This window comes from Notothenia rossii (genome assembly GCF_949606895.1).
Source record: "Notothenia rossii genome assembly, chromosome: 9".
NCBI classification, from domain to species: Eukaryota; Metazoa; Chordata; class Actinopteri; order Perciformes; family Nototheniidae; genus Notothenia; species Notothenia rossii.
In genome coordinates, this window is record NC_136907.1 from 37,389,325 (window position 1) to 37,407,953 (window position 18,629).

At 42.1% G+C, this 18,629-nt stretch overlaps 1 protein-coding gene across 2 annotated transcripts in view; it reads right to left on the reverse strand.

Annotated features, from left to right (window-relative positions):
• cUnh5orf22 (chromosome Un C5orf22 homolog) overlaps window positions 1-18,629 on the reverse strand; it is a 34,304-nt gene that overhangs the window by 13,422 nt on the left and 2,253 nt on the right. The window contains exons 2-7 of one of the 2 annotated variants that reach the window (XM_079647930.1): window positions 15,895-16,040; window positions 9,752-9,901; window positions 8,454-8,587; window positions 7,344-7,630; window positions 4,723-4,785; window positions 4,316-4,437 (exon numbers count right to left, since the gene is read on the reverse strand). In XM_079647930.1, the coding sequence (XP_079504056.1) occupies window positions 4,316-4,437; window positions 4,723-4,785; window positions 7,344-7,630; window positions 8,454-8,587; window positions 9,752-9,901; window positions 15,895-16,040 (902 nt within the window). The remainder of the gene's footprint in view (window positions 1-4,315; window positions 4,438-4,722; window positions 4,786-7,343; window positions 7,631-8,453; window positions 8,588-9,751; window positions 9,902-15,894; window positions 16,041-18,629) is intronic. The other variant, XM_079647931.1, reaches the window with a different exon arrangement.

Here is an 18,629-nt window from a genome sequence, read left to right on the forward strand (position 1 = left end):
TCAAGTCAGGCTTTTAAATAATAATAAAAAAGACCAATATTAGGATTTTACTTTAAATTAATAATATATATATATATATATATATATATATATATATATATATATATAAATAAATAATCAATAAATCAATAAAAGGGGGTGATAAAATAAATGCATTCAAATAATATAAATCTATTTTTAAATTAAATAAATAAACTAAATGAAATTGAAATAAAGTGCAAATGAAACTATAGCCTTATAATCTGCAAAGCTATTTGAAAATTGCTTCAGCAGTCTCCATTTTTGCATGGCAGAACCAGAATAATCTTTATATCTGTGACAAATGAACAATGACACAAATAATAACAACAATGAACAACAATAATACAACTCCCTTTTTATCTTGACCTCTTAATGAGACACTTGGGCCTGCTTCTGAGACATAATCAGATCCAGTCTGGGTGGAATGGGAGAAAGGCTCACTCTCAGAGTAGGCTCCAGTGTTGCTCTGAGTCTGTTTCGGGCTTTGGTCTTAGTTGTGGCCACAATGGAGAATCCTGATTCACACAGGTACGTAGTTGTGAATGGGAGAAGGAGTTTCACAGCCCTCAGTGCAAGACATGGGTACTCCTTTGAGACAGCAACCCAGAATGAGCCCAGGTCCAGTTTGCCCCACTGCAGCTTTAAAGTGCTGTCAGTGGAAACGTCCAGAAGCTGGGATTCCAGGTGTGAGGGCAAAGCAACATCATTTGCAGTGGGATCCACTGAAAATGGGTCCAAAATCCACATGTTTCCCTCTCTGGGATCCTCAGGAAAGTAGTCACCAAATTTCTCTGCCAGTTGTGAGAGGTGCTGGGAGACTGAGTCGCTGATCTTCACCTGAGGGGAGTTTTCCAAAATGTCAGACAAAAGTGGAAACATGTCCATCCTATTTTCCTGGGCCCTCTTGGTCCACAAAGCAAGTTTCCTCTTGAAAGCTTCAACTTTGTCTGCAACACAAAATATGTTGCTGTTTCTTCCTTGAAGTGAGGTGTTCAGTTGGTTCAGTAGTGAAAAAATGTCACAGAGGTAGGCAAGTTTTGCTGTGAACATTGTGTCAGCATAGTAATCTACAAGATTAGATTTTTTCTCACTGAGAAAAGAGAAGACCTCATTCCTCAGTTCAAACAAACGATTGAGGACCAGTCCTCTGGAAAGCCATCTCACTTCACTGTGATATAGCAGTTGGACATGATCTGCTTCTATGTCCTCACAAAGCTTAGCAAAACATCTGGAGTTCACAGCATTGTTTTTAATAAAGTTTATGGTTTTCACACTTACATCCATCACCTGGTGGAGGTCTGGTGACATCTTTTTTGCTGCAAGGCTTTCACGGTGGAGAAAACAGTGTGTCCATTTAGCTTCTGGTGCACGATCAAGGATCCGTCTAATGACACCATGATGCCTGCCAGTCATTGATGCTGCACCGTCACTGCACACCCCGACACAGTTCTGCCAGTCCAGGCCGTTCTTAGTGAAGTAGTTATCCATGCAGCGGAAACATTCCTGAGCCGTAGTTCGTGTTGGTAGCTCTCCACAAAATAGTATGTCTTCGTGCAAACTACTGTCCCAGCGATAGCGAACAAAAACAAGCAGCAGTGCAGCATTCGTGACATCCGTGGACTCGTCTAATTGCAAAGAAAAAAAAGGGCTGCTTTTTATTCTTTCTATAAGTTGATGCTGTATGTCTGATGCCATGTCCGCGATACGGTGACTCACAGTGTCGTTTGAGAGTGGGATGGTCAGCAGCTTTTTTGCAGCGGCCTCTCCGACCATCTCACGGCACATATCAACAGCGGCAGGCAGAACCAACTCCTCCGCTATGGTGAATGCTTTCTTACTCTGTGCCACACGTCTGGCTACGAGGTAGCTCGCTTTCAATGCACATTTAGAGTTGCTTGTCAGTGACACGACAGACCTTTTCTGCATCTGCAGCCCACTTTCCTTCCTCTTAAAATATTCCACCGGCTTTCCCACGAGATTCGGGTGCTTGGTCTCTAGATGCCGCTGTAGTTTTGAGGGCTTGAGGGCTTCGTTGGACAGCATTAGCCCACACTCCACACACTGGGCTTTTGGCACTGCCTCTGTTCCTCCATTTACGAAACCGTATTTAATGAAGTCGAGATTGTATTTCCGTAAAAACTTTGTCTTTTGGGTGGGGGGGTTGGCAGGACATTCGTCTTCATTTTTTCTTTTTAAAAACTTCTCCATTTTTGCCGCTTCATCTATGTGTATTGGCGCTTGTTAACAACTGAGTGGTAATAAAGATACATTGACAAAAAAAAAAACGCCACCACGTGGTCGAAAGCTGCACGCAGTCTCGCGGCCCTTGCGGCCCACAGGTGCAAAACTGAAAGTTTTTTGTGGCCCTCTGGGGGGCGCTGGCGGCCCAAGTGTGGGCCGCGGCCCTATGGTTAAGAATCACTGCTCTAAGGTACTCGAAAGGAGGGTCAGGCCGATTGTCGAACCTCAGATTGAGGAGGAACAATACGGATTCCGTCCTGGTCGTGGAACGACAGATCAGCTTTTTACTCTCGCAAGGATCCTGGAGGGGGCCTGGGAGTACGCTCATCCAGTCTACATGTGTTTTGTAGACTTGGAGAAGGCGTATGACCGGGTTCCCAGGGAGTTACTGTGGGAGGTGCTGCGGGAGTATGGGGTGAGGGGGTCTCTACTCAGGGCCATCCAATCTCTGTATTCCCAAAGCGAGAGCTGTGTCCGGGTCCTCGGCAGTAAGTCGGACCCATTTCCGGTGAGGGTTGGCCTCCGCCAGGCCTGCGCTTTGTCACCAATCCTGTTTGTAATATACATGGATCGGATTTCGAGGCGTAGTTGTTGGGGAGGGGGTCTGCAGTTCGGTGGACTAAGGATTGCACCACTGCTTTTTGCAGATGATGTGGTTCTGATGGCTTCATCGGTCTGCGACCTTCAGCACTCAATGGATTGGTTCGCAACCGAGTGAGAAGCGGCTGGGATGAGGATCAGCACCTCCAAATCTGAGGTCATGGTTCTCAGCAGGAAACCGATGGACTGTCCACTACAAGTAGGGAATGAGTCCTTACCCCAAGTGAAGGAGTTCAAGTATCTCGGGGTCTTGTTCTCGAGTGAGGGAACAATGGAGCGTGAGATGGGTCGGAGAATCGGAGCAGCGGGAGCGGTACTGCAGTCGCTTTACCGCACCGTTGTGACGAAAAGGGAGCTGAGCCAGAAGGCAAAGCTCTCTGTCTACCGGGCCACTTTCGTTCCTACCCTCACCTATGGTCATGAAGGATGGGTCATGACCGAAAGAACGAGATCGCGGGTACAAGCGGCCGAGATGGGTTTTCTCCGCAGGGTGGCTGGTGTCTCCCTTAGGGATAAGGTGAGAAGTTCGGTCATCCGGGAGGGACTCGGAGTTGAACCGCTCCTCCTTCGCGTCGAAAGGAGCCAGTTGAGTTGGTTCGGGTACCAAGTTAGGATGCCACCTGGGCGCCTCCCTAGGGAGGTGTTCCAGGCACGTCCAGCTGGGAAGAGACCAAGGGGTAGACCTAGAACCAGGTGGAGGGATTATATATTTTCGCTGGCCTGGGAGCGCCTTGGGATCCCCCAGTCAGAGCTGGTTGATGTGGCCAGGGAAAGGAAAGTCTTTGGCTCTCAGCTGTAACTGCTACCTCCACGACCCGACCACGGATAAGCGGGAGAAGATGGATGGATGGATTATATTGATGCTAATGATGATGCACGGGAGGGCTACTCCCCATAAGCTATGCTTCAGCCCTCCCGCTTCTACTAATTTTGTTCATTTGTGTGTATGAATTATACGTTTTTGTTTTTGTATGATTTTAGTAGAATAAATAAAAAATAAATAAAAAAAGGGCTAAGAGTGGGCTTTTCAGGGCTAAGAGTGGCTGCAGTGGAAACACAAACAACTTGTTCTCAATTGGGCACCGGCTCCAAACCGGAACAAGACCCAGGGAAAAGGGGGGAACTTTATCAGCCCTGTGACAGTGTATGGTGTACATGCAATCGTCTTTTTTTCATTCCACTGAGGAAACTGCAGAGCATTATCTCCAATAAAACAGCAGAGGATAAACATTGAGCACTATATTTAGCCCAGGCTACACAAGCTAGCTCAATGGAACAGAGCCGTTGTTATTGGCTAGGAAGCTTTTACACCAACACACAGTCCTGATAATAAGTGTGCACATGTAAAAAACAACGACAGTTTTCACAGGTTGAGGACACAATCCCCAATAATAAGAAAACTGGGGTGCAACTTTAATAATTCCATTAGTTTAAAATGCTAAGGGTTGATTACCCGGGGTTCCTGGCCCAGCGTGTCACTGTGTCCTCCCCATCATCCTCCAGCAGGTCAGCGAACGTAGCCTCCAGGTCCTCCAGCTGACGGACACGCTTATCCACACACTCATCCAGCTCCTCCTGAAAACACACACAAAAAAAGGTTTGGTATAACTCTTAAAAAGGACCAAAATAAGCTTCAGAGAAAACAACATTACCATGAACTCCTATAGTAAGTATAGAAGCTTTATTAAGTATTAGCAATGTAAAAGATAAATGGGAAAATTATCTCTTCAGCATTATACCATCAATGGATTGGGAATTGATGAGCAAAAACATTTATAATCCAACTTACCCAAACTACTTGAAGGAATACACATGGAAGACTTTAGATCAGTAAAATGACTCACTCAGTCACTGACTCACCTCAACAGCATGGGAGCGCGGTCCTTTGAAGCTGTAGAGCTCCTTCAGGATGGTGTACTCTTCCTACACACACACACACACACACAGACTTCAATTAAACACGTTTTACATTCACACTACAAAAGATCCCTATGTAGATTTCCAACAGTAAATACAGAGCTAAATCCCAGGTGAAATGGATGCAAAAGGGTCTTGAGCGGGATTCTCTCAGTGATCTCGATGTTATGTTAAATGTTTGTTTTTCTTGTATTGTGTCTTAATATCTGTCATTGTTGATGTTGCAAATGGAGCTGCTGTGACGCAAGTCAAATTTCAGACTTGATCTGACCATTAAAATAATACCGTATCTTATATGGACTCTGGCACATCCACTGTACTTTAATTGGTCTTCTTTGTTTTATCTAAAAAGATAAACTGGTGAAAGACTGCATCTTTGCCTGTGTAAAAAATAATTTGTCCATATTTGTGTTGATCATTAACTTGTATTAAAATTCTTCTATTATTCTGCCTGAATATGCTGGATGAAAGGCAGCTTTTCCTATCAATAACATCATTTTTGATCCTAAACATCTTGGTCTCTTCTTTTCTAAGGTCACATTGTTCTGTTGTCCAACAAAATATACTTAAGTTTTGTTCCCATTTGGATAAAGGATTGTTACTCTGAAAGCCTCATGGAGTCGTTTCTGGAGACTTCCTGTCTAGCCCAGGCATAATTCCAAACTCTTTTTTCAAATTCTTACTTCCTGTTTTTCAGGAAGGCGACATCTCTTATAGTTAAACAAAGTGTTTTCTATAAAGCATGTTGCTGCATTGGTAGACGTTTGTTTATAAAATATCATTATGTTTAGCTTTTTTGAAGATAAAAGCAATGAGTGAGAACAGGTGGGATGTACCTCTGTGTATAGAGCAGTGAGAGAGATCAGGTGGGATGTACCTCTATAGAGCAGTGAGAGAGATCAGGTGGGATGTACCTCTATAGAGCAGTGAGTGAGATCTGGTGGGATGTACCTCTGTGTATAGAGCAGTGAGAGAGATCAGGTGGGATGTACCTCTATAGAGCAGTGAGAGAGATCAGGTGGGATGTACCTCTATAGAGCAGTGAGTGAGATCTGGTGGGATGTACCTCTGTGTATAGAGCAGTGAGAGAGATCAGGTGGGATGTACCTCTATAGAGCAGTGAGAGAGATCAGGTGGGATGTATCTCTGTCTATAGAGCAGTGAGAGAGATCAGGTGAGATGTACCTCTGTGTATAGAGCAGTGAGAGAGATCAGGTGGGATGTACCTCTATAGAGCAGTGAGAGAGATCAGGTGGGATGTACCTCTGTGTATAGAGCAGTGAGAGAGATCAGGTGGGATGTACCTCTATAGAGCAGTGAGAGAGATCAGGTGGGATGTACCTCTATAGAGCAGTGAGAGAGATCAGGTGGGATGTACCTCTGTGTATAGAGCAGTGAGAGAGATCAGGTGGGATGTACCTCTATAGAGCAGTGAGAGAGATCAGGTGGGATGTACCTCTGTGTATAGAGCAGTGAGAGAGATCAGGTGGGATGTACCTCTATAGAGCAGTGAGAGAGATCAGGTGGGATGTATCTCTGTCTATAGAGCAGTGAGAGAGATCAGGTGAGATGTACCTCTGTGTATAGAGCAGTGAGAGAGATCAGGTGGGATGTACCTCTATAGAGCAGTGAGAGAGATCAGGTGGGATGTACCTCTGTGTATAGAGCAGTGAGAGAGATCAGGTGGGATGTACCTCTATAGATCAGTGAGAGAGATCAGGTGGGATGTACCTCTATAGAGCAGTGAGAGAGATCAGGTGGGATGTACCTCTATAGAGCAGTGAGTGAGATCTGGTGGGATTTACCTCTGTGTATAGAGCAGTGAGAGAGATCAGGTGGGATGTACCTCTATAGAGCAGTGAGAGAGATCAGGTGGGATGTACCTCTATAGAGCAGTGAGAGAGATCAGGTGGGATGTACCTCTATTGAGCAGTGAGAGAGATCAGGTGGGATGTACCTCTGTGTATAGAGCAGTGAGAGAGATCAGATGGGATGTACCTCTATCGAGCAGTGAGAGAGATCAGGTGGGATGTTCCTCTGTGTATAGAGCAGTGAGAGAGATCAGGTGGGATGTGTACCTCTGTGTATAGAGCAGTGAGAGAGATCAGGTGGGATGTACCTCTATAGAGCAGTGAGAGAGATCAGGTGGGATGTACCTCTGTGTATAGAGCAGTGAGAAAGATCAGGTGGGATGTGTACCTCTGTGTATAGAGCAGTGAGAGAGATCAGGTGGGATGTACCTCTATAGAGCAGTGAGAGAGATCAGGTGGGATGTACCTCTGTGTATAGAGCAGTGAGAAAGATCAGGTGGGATGTGTACCTCTGTGTATAGAGCAGTGAGAGAGATCAGGTGGGATGTACCTCTATAGAGCAGTGAGAGAGATCAGGTGGGATGTACCTCTGTGTATAGAGCAGTGAGAAAGATCAGGTGGGATGTGTACCTCTGTGTATAGAGCAGTGAGAGAGATCAGGTGGGATGTACCTCTATAGAGCAGTGAGAGAGATCAGGTGGGATGTGTACCTCTGTGTATAGAGCAGTGAGAAAGATCAGGTGGGATGTGTACCTCTGTGTATAACTCCTTGAAGGGATTCTTACATGAGAAGAAATCCAAATCAATGTCCAGGATATACGGCTCTGTCTCACTTAGAAATGAAGATATTATCTTCACAACATAACTGGTGGATCCTTCCTCATCATCTTCATTGGAGCTCGACCTGCTGCTGCCCTCTGCAGGTCGCAGCGGGTCAGTACATGTGAGGGGGGGCTCCGAGCAGCTGGACCCTTCAGCCCTGCACTCTGTTCGGCCTCTCTTAACACAACCTCTGTCTATGTCCTCTGCACTCTGCACTTCTGGAATGTCACAAGAACAAATCAAAAACAGGGTCAAATGGAAATATGTCCTATCAGTAAAAGAAGAGAAAATCTTCAATATGATCTAAAAAATCATTGGATATAGAGAAGGAAATAAAGAAACTACTAAATAACACATGTGTTAAAAACATTTGATTAAAAGAAAGGGAAACAATCACTCATATATTAACATTGTTGAATGATGACTGATAAGTCTTGAATAAATCCGGTTAAGGCTTAAGATTTCAGGGAACCATCTTTTTTTCAATGTTTGTACGACCGCAAATAACATTATACAGAGGAGAAGAACCCTGAAAACTGATGAAGCATTTAAATATCCTATAAAGGAAACGTGTTTTTTGAGTTAAAGCAAAGTAAATGCTATTATTTAGTGTACTCCCCTTCTTAGAAGTAACCAGGTAATTTACAAGCATGTGTATTTCACAGCGAGGCCTGGATTCCCTGAGGAGAGAATGAAATCACCCAATCAACCTTAAAGTGTGCTTTCAAAGCGAGGCAAATTACAATTAAGTGGCTGTGCTCTGAAAGGAGTCAATCACTTCAGTTCTGGAATTAGTGACCAACATTTCAGACGAACAAATCTAAAAAAGTAGCAACTTTGCAACGCTCCTGTTGGTTCGCTCTACCTCCCTGGTGTTGGACTCTAGGCCTCAGACTGGCAGCAGGAACAGGTACATCCTCGGTAAATTCATACTTGTGCATGCACAAGATACACAATCCTTATAGAAATGAATATATCAATGAGGCACCTCACATTTCTGTTTAGATATCTTCTAATGTTGCACTCAGTGTTAGACCTCACCCGTCAGTGAGCTTTGGCTCCGTTTAACAGGATTGACTTTGACCACGTTCAGCCTCAGAGCTTTGGGGTTCTCCAGCAGCTTCTCAGAAACATACAGACCGTCACTGAGGAAGTAGTCGTCTGTGCTGGTCACCCTGCACAACAAGGAGAGAAACAGATACAGGAAGTGACGTTCATGAGAAACCAAAGGGAAACATCTGATCTTAAAGCTCCTAGAAACATTTGTTACAGGCAAATCGTTTTTTTTGCTATTAGGGTTCCTAACAGAGTGAAATGACCCGTAAGAACTGAAATGGCAGCCATGATGAGAGCTGTCAAATTCATTAAATGATAGGAGAGGAGCTTCAATAGTCCCTTTAGTATCCCCTTCAGTATCCCCTTCAGTATCCCCTTCAGTTTTAGTATCCCCTTCAGTATCCCCTTTAGTTTTAGTATCACCTTCAGTATCCCCTTCAGTATCCCCTTCAGTATCCCCTTTAGCTCAGGATACACTGGGTCATTGCTTTACAGAAGAGAGGAGAAAGTGATGCACCATTCGTACGTTCACGGAAACAACCGATGATGACCGAGAAACGCAGATCATTTAAGTAACACTGCTTTATAAGTATTTTCCGTCATATTACATAAATCTTGCTAAAGTGCTCATATGTTTCCAACTTTAAAGAAAAATATGCACAGTAGTAGATGTATTGCATAAAGTATTATTTATTCAAATAGTTTCATACAATCACACTAATTGAGATTCATTTTCAATTAATATGAATAGAAGCAGGAAGCAACAATTGCCATTTTGTATTTGAATTCAAACCTTGGTACTGAAAATATACATGTTTCACTTTTGTCCACATTTATACAAGCCCAGCTGAAACAACATGATAAGAATGCATGGGGTAAAGTATCTACATGTATTCCATCTATGGAACATGTTCTGTTTGTGGGCGACTGTGGTGGTGTTGTGGGTTAGGGTTGTCATAATGACATCGCCCAGTGTATAGACCATCTCTTTTCCAAAGTCTGCATACATTCTCTTTCACATCATTCTTTAACCCTTTACTCTAACCCTGAGGTTAATTAATCTGATTTAGAAAAAGATATTGGATGTGATTTTTTGGGGAAAATTCAACAGCAGCTTTCATAGCAGTGTGTGATGCCCTAACAGGTGCAAGCTAACATGAGAGTGGAGGAACTGACAAACAAGCCCAGTGTGCAACACAAGGGAAGCACCTGTGTGGGGGCTTTAACTAAAGATCCACACTTCACAGCTGATAGGAGTTTAATGAGGGTGTGTGTATTCCTACCTGATGGTGGTGGTGGAGGAGTCTCTTCCCACAGCCATCCTGTGCTCCCCCTCTGTGATCTGCTGGGCCCAGTATGGATGCAGCCAGGCCACACAGGACACATGGCCCGCATACACCATGGGCATGATCCAGTTCTCTATACTCAACTCACTGAGAAACATACACAGATAATAGAGGAGTCAACAAACGGGCATTTGTTGTCAACAGCAGTAGCGTGGCGTGGGGAAAAAATGAGGGGAAGCCAATAATACGTCCTTTCTTATGGGTCGGGGGTGTGGTGGTCAATGTAATAACGTAACCAGATGAGTGATTACAGCGCCCGGTATCATTTTACAGACATTTGTATCATACAGATGCAGGACTTACACACGCCTGTTATCTGACCGACAGGTCCGCACGCACTCTACAGCCGAAACTCTAATAAGCATTCATTCACAAACTAAATCAGGAGACCTTTAACGTTTTACGTCCGGTTCGCTCCTTTTTTCCTCGCTGTACACAGCTCCAGTTTGGGAATTGGTCTGTCATCAGATTTTATTTGTTGTTGCTGCTGTAGCGGAAGTTTAGTACAATTATTTTTTATAAAATACTCCAAATCTCAACCCTCCATAATTGCACTTGTTTCAGTTGCTTGCTACTTTCTAACGGCAGTGAGAGTGGTGCAGTGAAGCTATCTATCTTCTATGGATTACATTTATGATTCGAAAATTATAAAAGTAGGGTATACATGTGGATATTATCCGACTGAACAAAACGTGCATTTATCTAACAGGTTCGTTTTCCACTGACCTTATTTCGAGCTATTTTCCAAAATCCTATGGAGAAATCCCATTGCTTTTTTGTCGATTTGTCTTTATAAATCCATGAGGGAAACCGAGCGCAGCTCACTTCCGGGTTTTATGACGCGTCACTGCAAAACTAAGTTGATGTGATTTGATTGGATTGTGAGAAAAGGGAAGCCAGCCGCCTCTGGCTTCCCTTGGCATGGCCCTGACCAATCACAGGTTGGCAGGGGCATGACGTGAGCCTTGTCTGATTGGTCAATCCCTCCATTTTTTTTCACCAAGGGAAGCCAATTTCGGTTGGCCTCCTTTCGCAACAGAGAGTGCAATCTACTGTTTCACCGTAACATCTAGAGGGGCGCTGTTTCACTCTTTGTAAAATACTCAATGAGAATGGGGGAGAGACTGGCCGGCAGCAACACACAACAAAGAATTTCCGAAACTAAACAAAGTGTTTTTATTTATTTATTAAAATTATAACTACAATCCGAAAAAACAGGGGAAGCCTGGCTTCCCTTGGCCTCCAGGACAAAACGCCACTGGTCAACAGACAACCTGAAATGATCTCTGGTGGCCCAAAATATAAATATATAGACTTTTTACTTTGACGCGTTTTTGAGCACAGTGAACTAGGGCTGTCCCGAATTACATTTTTCGGGCTCCGGATATTCGATAGTAATCAGCAGTGAATATTCGGCCCGAGCGAACCGCGTCAACACGTGTATTTCGGTTTATTCACGGCATTCTTTTTGTTGTTCTACAGTATTGTTGTTTTATAGTTATTTGTTGTGTGTTCTTTGAAATTTAAAAAGGATATTGCATTGTGTTTGTTACTTTCGTTGCAGTTGTATATGTCTTAAGTGTAATTTGGCGTGGCTTCCTATTTATGGACACGCTTTTATTTTGAAGGAGAGGTAGCACTGTTGACAGGAATTTCTTTGTTGCTATGGAAACAACGTGACGGAGATTAGTGGAGAAAAGTAATATCGACCTATGAAGACGGAGAAAGTAAACGATAAAGTGTATGGTTAAGTGTTAGCACCCCCCGAAGAGGCACAAGCTCTTACGTTGATATTGGAGTTTTCTATAAATTCAATTTGAAAAAAAAACGGGGGAAAAACAAACAAAACGAATAACGAAATTGAAACCTGAAAAGTACTCCAACAAACGAATATTCTGGTACAGCCCAACAGTGAACATGAACATAAAGGGTAAACACAAAACATTTCAATATAGACATAATATTTGGATAATAAAAAAATGAAGTGTGTGAATCTTTGAAATTCACACATATCTGTATAAATGTTGTGTTGTCAATGGCTTAGTACTGAGAGTGGGACAATGACAGGGAAGAGGAGCAACATGCTCTCTGTGTGCTTGAGAGAGGGAAGAGAGGATGGACTATTGCATGCATTGTTTCTGTAAGTTATCATTCATAATCATTTGAATGGCAACGTTAAAACATTCAGTTGATTATGCTTAATTTTTATAAGCTGATACAGATGTTAAAAATAGTGCACAATAATTTGTATTTCTGCTTCCTCCAGAAAAACATGTTTGTGCTCACCTGCTAAGCCCCCACATGTACTTCTCCATGAACCATGTCTCTTTTATCCCCAATATAAATATTTTGCGAGTTTTCCGCTAGGTACCAGCAAAATAATTAACTTCATTGTACATCCAGGACAAGATAACTTATTCTCCATTAACCCTTTGAGATAAGTAGCCAAGCAGATTGTTTTGGTTTTAGTACTCCAGAGCTTTGAATCTTGCCCCCTTGGGAACTTGAGGTTGCCAGTTCAAGTCCCCAAACAGACCATTACAGGGTGTAGACTGGTACTTTGAAAGATCCACTGCTATGAGAGTATAATAGTAGCCTGTATAATTTCTGCTCACTGCTCCAAGTACGAGGATGGGTTAAAGGCAGAGGCCAAATTGCTGTGTACTTGTAAAATAAAGAGGGTTTCTTTCGGAACCTCCATTTCCATTAAATATGATTTGATTTTTTTTATTTAAACCAGGGATGCAAACTCATCAGGTATGACAAAGGTGACAAGGATCCGACCCCTCCGACGCCACGGAATATCGGCTTTAAAATGAGGAATAACAGAGGATTTTAGCAGTCAGAACAACTAAAGCAGCAGTTGTAATAATAACAGAAACGCCAAAGAGTCACATCTCATAGAAATATATAAAAGCATTTATTTTAATTGTGTAGCAGTCAGTTTATCATTTTGGCAGGACTGTTGAGCATTTTGAAAATGTATTTTCATGCCTCTGTGCAAGGCTTAGTCTTTCTATCTTTATAGCCACTGGTGTAAAGTAACTAAGTTCATAAACTCAAGTACTATACTTGGGTACAGTTTGAGATACTTTTACTTTTTTTAAGTATTTCAATGTTTTGCTACTTTGTTCTTCTTCTCCTCTACAGTTCAGAGGTAAATGGTATTTAATCCCTTTAGTTACTTCACAGATGTGGATGAATGATGTGAAATATAATCAAGTGTTAAATCAGACTTTATCAGGGTTCTTACACCTTTTCCAAAGTCAAATTCAAGCACTTTTCAAGCATTTTCAAGGTGCATTTTCAAGCTTTTCAAGCAGCGTACAGCTGTTGTAAATTACATATTTATATGCACATACTTATACTCAAATGATTATTTCCCTACCTCACATTAAATCCGATGTTCTTTATGCTATAAACAACCAAATGTGTGTTTCGTAATAGCATTCTACATAAGGATGACAAATTAAAGATAAGAAAACAAAGTTTAATATTGTAAAATGAGTGACCCATATCATATATAGTAGACTGGGCATCCAATATAACCTGGCTGAGCCAATATAAAACAATCAGCCAACTAACTTTTCAATAAATTCTTTATTAACACTTTTAACATTTTTGAGGTCCTTTTAGGGTGGCAGTAAACATACGGCTCTCCAAGGTTAGGACAAAACCATTGAAACACAAAGCTGATATAAAAAGAAGCGTGTGCAGAGATCCTCTTTCTGTGTAAGGGTTTTGGAAGTTTCCAGGGAATCTTTTTCAGAATATGAAACTTTTATTGCCAAAATCTCCCGATAAATACATGTTTGAAGCTTGTAAAGGGAAGATGACAGCTCTCCCTCGCACTAATGCTTTTACGTAGCGATGCTCCCCCCTCCCTCCCGCTGACATTATGAATGTATGGCGTATAGCAGGGGTCGACAACCTTTTTGATATGAAGTGCCATTTAAAAAAAAAATGTTATCAGCGTGCCAACGATCGATAATTATCAACGGGGGGGGGGGGGGGGGGGGGGTCGGGGGGTTGAGGAGCTTACATGATGCCGAATTTAACAAACACATTTAAATAATTGGTTTAAACGGCATAATAATGACGATCGTCCGTTCTGTGATTCTCCAGAACACACAAGTTATGATATTAGGGTCATGCAAAGTGAGATGAGATGAGATCGCTGTCCCTTTAAGAGAGAGAGAGAGGGGTGCGGCTTGTGCATGTGTGTTTGTGAATGGTAGAGCGACAGTGAGGGAACGTGTATATGTTTCTGGAAGTGAAACGGGAAAGCAGAAAAACAAAGGTCTGTGATGTATTTTGTGAAACAGAAGAACAGCTAAATAAATGCAACGTCCTCCCAAGAAGAGCTATGAAAAAAAATATTAGAAAACGAAGGCTAAAGCTAACGTTAGCAGATAGTGACAATGTATGCTAGTTAGCCAGCACAACGATAATATTGCGACAGAAAAACTTTTCAGTGCACATCAAAGTCTGCCGCTCCGACAGGGAGCTCTGCTCTGAACACCTGAACGGCCCGTTCTAACAGCTGTTCACCAGCGGTCCAGTCTGTGCCACAGTGACTCCGGACCGCACAGTTAATATTAACGAACGTAGGTAATGTTGTAGCTGCTGAAGCTAGACCATCATCGCGGAGCAACAGAGCCTTATTATACATCCATGAGCAGAGCCGACAGGCAGGAAGACTCGAGCACACAGCTCGCGCTTCATTATTATATATAAAAAAAGAACACCATGCGTGCTTGATTGCACATAACAACTCGCGGCCGCAGATTACTCCGGGTCCCAGACCCCCCCATACCCCAAAAATATTTTTATTGCAGATCTATATGAATCACACAAACGTCCTATTTTGGATTCAAAACGGCGAATTTCACCGAAAGGTGACTACTTTGCATCCCTGTAAACAAACTAGCAAGACAGTCTGGGTGTCCGAATAATTCAAAGTAGATGCTGTAAACAGCTTCAAAGGGAACTGTCTTCTGAAGAAAATAGCAACCCTTTAAAAAGGTGATAAGTGGCTAGTGCTGTAGCGATGCGTCGACTTCAAAATATCGTCGACGACATATTTCCTCGTCGATGCATCGCCACACACACGTGGGTCACCCGAAACAACAACAAGCAGTTCGCAATCGCACTTTAAACACTATGGAGACTGAAACGGCTACCACCTCCTCCTCACAGGATTGCGCATGAAGCCCTGCAAAAAGCCCCCAAACAAAAACATCTCGCCCTAGGTCTTTCAAATTGAATTTATTGAAATCTCCAATATCAACGTAAGAGCTTGTTCAGGGGGTGCTAACACTTAACCATAAACTTTATCGTTTACTTTCTCCGTCTTTATATGTAGATATTACTTTTCTCCGTTAATCTCCGTCACGTTCTTTCCATAGCAACAACAACTTCCTGTCAACAGCGCTACCTTTCCTTCAAAATAAAAGCATATTCATAAATAGGAACAGCCCTAGTGTGTTGTGCAGCTTGAGTTCTGTGCACTTCGGTAGTGCTAACTATCTTATAGCTCTCCGTGCGGTTTGTTCGTGCTTGGTTGGTTAGTAGTTAATGTTAGCTACCTAGCTAGCGGCGCCAGCTGTGTGTTAGTTAACGTTTGTCAGCATTTAATTTTGGATGGAATGGTAGCTGGTTTACGTCTGCAGAACACCGCTATCTAGCCGCCACTAACCCGGAAAGAACAAACTGCACAGAGAGCTAACTCATGTTGTGGTCGTTTACGAGTCAAACATAACATTAGACTAACGTTAGTCAGCTTATAGTATCAATGTATGTCAACTAACGGAGCCAAGCAATGTCCAGGCCAGGGCTGCACGTAAGCTGGTGCGCAGTTGTCATGAATGAAGTAATGTTTTTTGGTATTTATTTGAGATACATTATGTTTTTTCATAAATCAAACAGAAAAATAATCGTTAGATTAGTCGACTAATCGATTAAATAATCGCCCAATTAATCGTTTTCAAAATAATCGTTTCCCCCCAGCACTGACAATCGCCATCATAAACATATGCAGATGTAGGCTTTTTAACATGTCAGCAGTCAGTGAAACGTACCTGAAGAGTTTCTCCTTGTCAAAGACGGTGTCAGCTGACATGTTGACGGGGATGAGCAGATCAGGGTGGGAGTCTAGATGAACCATCTTTATGTTCTGCAGGGGGAGGTGTCTCGATGCAATGGCACGATAAATATGACGTACCACCTAGTACAGAACCAAGATAGAGTAAAATTAGCAATTTAGACATTTGACTCTTTAGAATGTCATGATAAAACTGACATCTCATCTAAGGTTGAAGATATTCAATAGAAGAACCAGCACAATCAAACATGCACTCTGAAAACAAAACAAGCTAATGTTGTTTGATTGACAGGCAAGTGTCAAGTGGCTGACAAATCAAAAAAGAGGGGTTGACAGATAAGGGACATTACTTTTAAAAATAGACTTTTGATCATAACTGACTCCATTATGTATGTGGTTCGATTAACCCTCCTATCTTCAACTATCATTGTTTTTTTTTTACATTTGATTGCAACATCTATGTAAAAAATGAATGCCATTGCAAAGGAATGGGTAACACTAGATTATGTTTGTCCATCAGATAATAAACAACCAAATCGATAACATGTTAATTTTGGAAGACATTTTCACTGTCTATTATTTGTATATTCAGGTATTCATGTCATTGTTTACAAGTGTGTTAAATACAATTTGGTGATGATGAATCGTTTTAGTGTTAATGTAAGAGCAGTTAAAACAGACCGTGAACACCAAAGTAAGGCTGGAGAAACCAAGATGATTAGAGGGTTGAATCAAAAACAGAGAGGTGGAGAGGTGTGTGTGTGTGTCTCAGTAGGCGTGTGTGTGTGTGTGTGTGTGTGTGTGTGTGTGTGTGTGTGTGTGTGTGTGTCTCAGTAGGCTGGTTTGTGTGTCTCAGTAGGCTGGTTTTTCGGGCTCCGGATATTCGGCAGTAATCAGCAGCGGATATTCGGCCCGCACGCGGGGGGGGGGGGGGGGGGCGTAGTAATCAACACGTGTATTTCAGTTTATTCACGGCATTCATTTTGTTATTCTAAAGTATTGTTATGTTATAGTTATTTGTTAATGTAACCCAATTTGTGGTCTTTGAAATTGAAAAGGATATTGCATTGTGTTTGTTACTTTCGTTGCAGTTGTATCTTAAGTGTAATTTGGCTTGGCTTCCTATTTTTTATGGACATGCTTTTATTTTGAAGGAGTTAGCGCTGTTGACAGGAAGTTGTTGTTGCTATGAAAACAACGTGACGGAGATTAACGGAGAAAAGCAATATCTACATAGAAAGACTGAGAAAGTAAACGATAACATTTATGGTTAAGTGTTAGCACCCCCCGAAGAGGCACAAGCTCTTACGTTGATATTGGAGATTTCAATAACAATTTTTTTTTTTTTTAATGAATAACGAAATTGAAACCCGAATAGTACTCCAACGAACGAATATTTGCGTACAGCCCTAGTCAGTGTTTCCCATACATTGATTTATTTCTGGCGGGCCGCCATAATTAAATATCGTCCGCCACAAATGGATCTGATAAAAAAAGAAATATATATATATTTTTTTTTTTAGGTCTAATGGATAGTGAGGTGGGCTGATAATCGGAAGGTTGCGAGTTCAAATCCCGCCTGGAACACCACTACTATTGTGCCCTCGAGTAAGGCACTTAGCCCAGGGAGAACGTCCCTGTAATTGGTCATTGTAAGTTGCTTTGGAATAAGGCGTCTGCTAAATTTTAAATTATATTTCTGGGAGAATAAACCCCACAGATCCTCAACTCCGGTGTGTCTCACTCATTAACAACGCAACACAGAGCAACAAGAACGTTGTCTACAGTAGCCATGAACTCGCATGTATTTTCTTATTTGAGGGGGGGAGGGGGTGGATGCGTGGGCCAACCGAATAGGTTAAGGGGCCTTTGGTATTTCTTGCCCCCACAAATAGAATCAAATTCTGAGGGAAACACTCCTAGTGTGTGTGTGTGTGTGTGTGTGTGTGTGTGTGTGTGTGTGTGTGTGTGTGTGTGTGTGTGTGTGTGTGTGTGTGTGTCTCAGTAGGCTGATATGTGAGCAGTGTTCAGGCTATCTTTGGTACACACTGACTGCACAGCCTTCCAACAGGCTGCTTCTTGGCAGAGTCGGTTGAAAACAACACTGAAATGGCTGACACAAATAAAACTAGAAAATGCATGCGAATGCTTTAAACTGTGAACATTTGTGGCTGAATTTAGCTGAAAATGCAGAAAAAGCTGAATATGTTATTAGTTGAATGGTCTCTGTAGCTGCTTTTAGCTACAAAGACCAACTAAGTGTGTTGCTGAACTTAGCGGAGAAATGCAGAAAAGTTAAATGATTTGAATCAAAATTGTTACAGCTCAAATGCATTGCAATGACTTTGTTGAAAACTTGAAAGTGAAATGTTAAACTGGAAGAGTAGGACAAAATTTGAAGGTTTAAAAAAGCTATAAACAACTAAATGTATAGCCTCAATGTCCTGAAATAGCTGAATAAGTTAATAGTTGAATGGTTTCTGTAGCTGAAAGTAGGCTGAAGGAGTTAGATATTAAATGTAAGTAGTAGAGAATGAATGTGTATTAAGAAGAGAAAATAAAGTAAAAGCGCTTTGAAAAGCATCAGAATATTTTAATAGCAGACTTTTGAATTAAAAACAAACGTCACCAATAATGTATAAAATATGTGGAACCTGTTGAAGTCAGTGTGAAGTCTCCATCAGACAGAAAATAGGCTGAGACAGTCTGTTA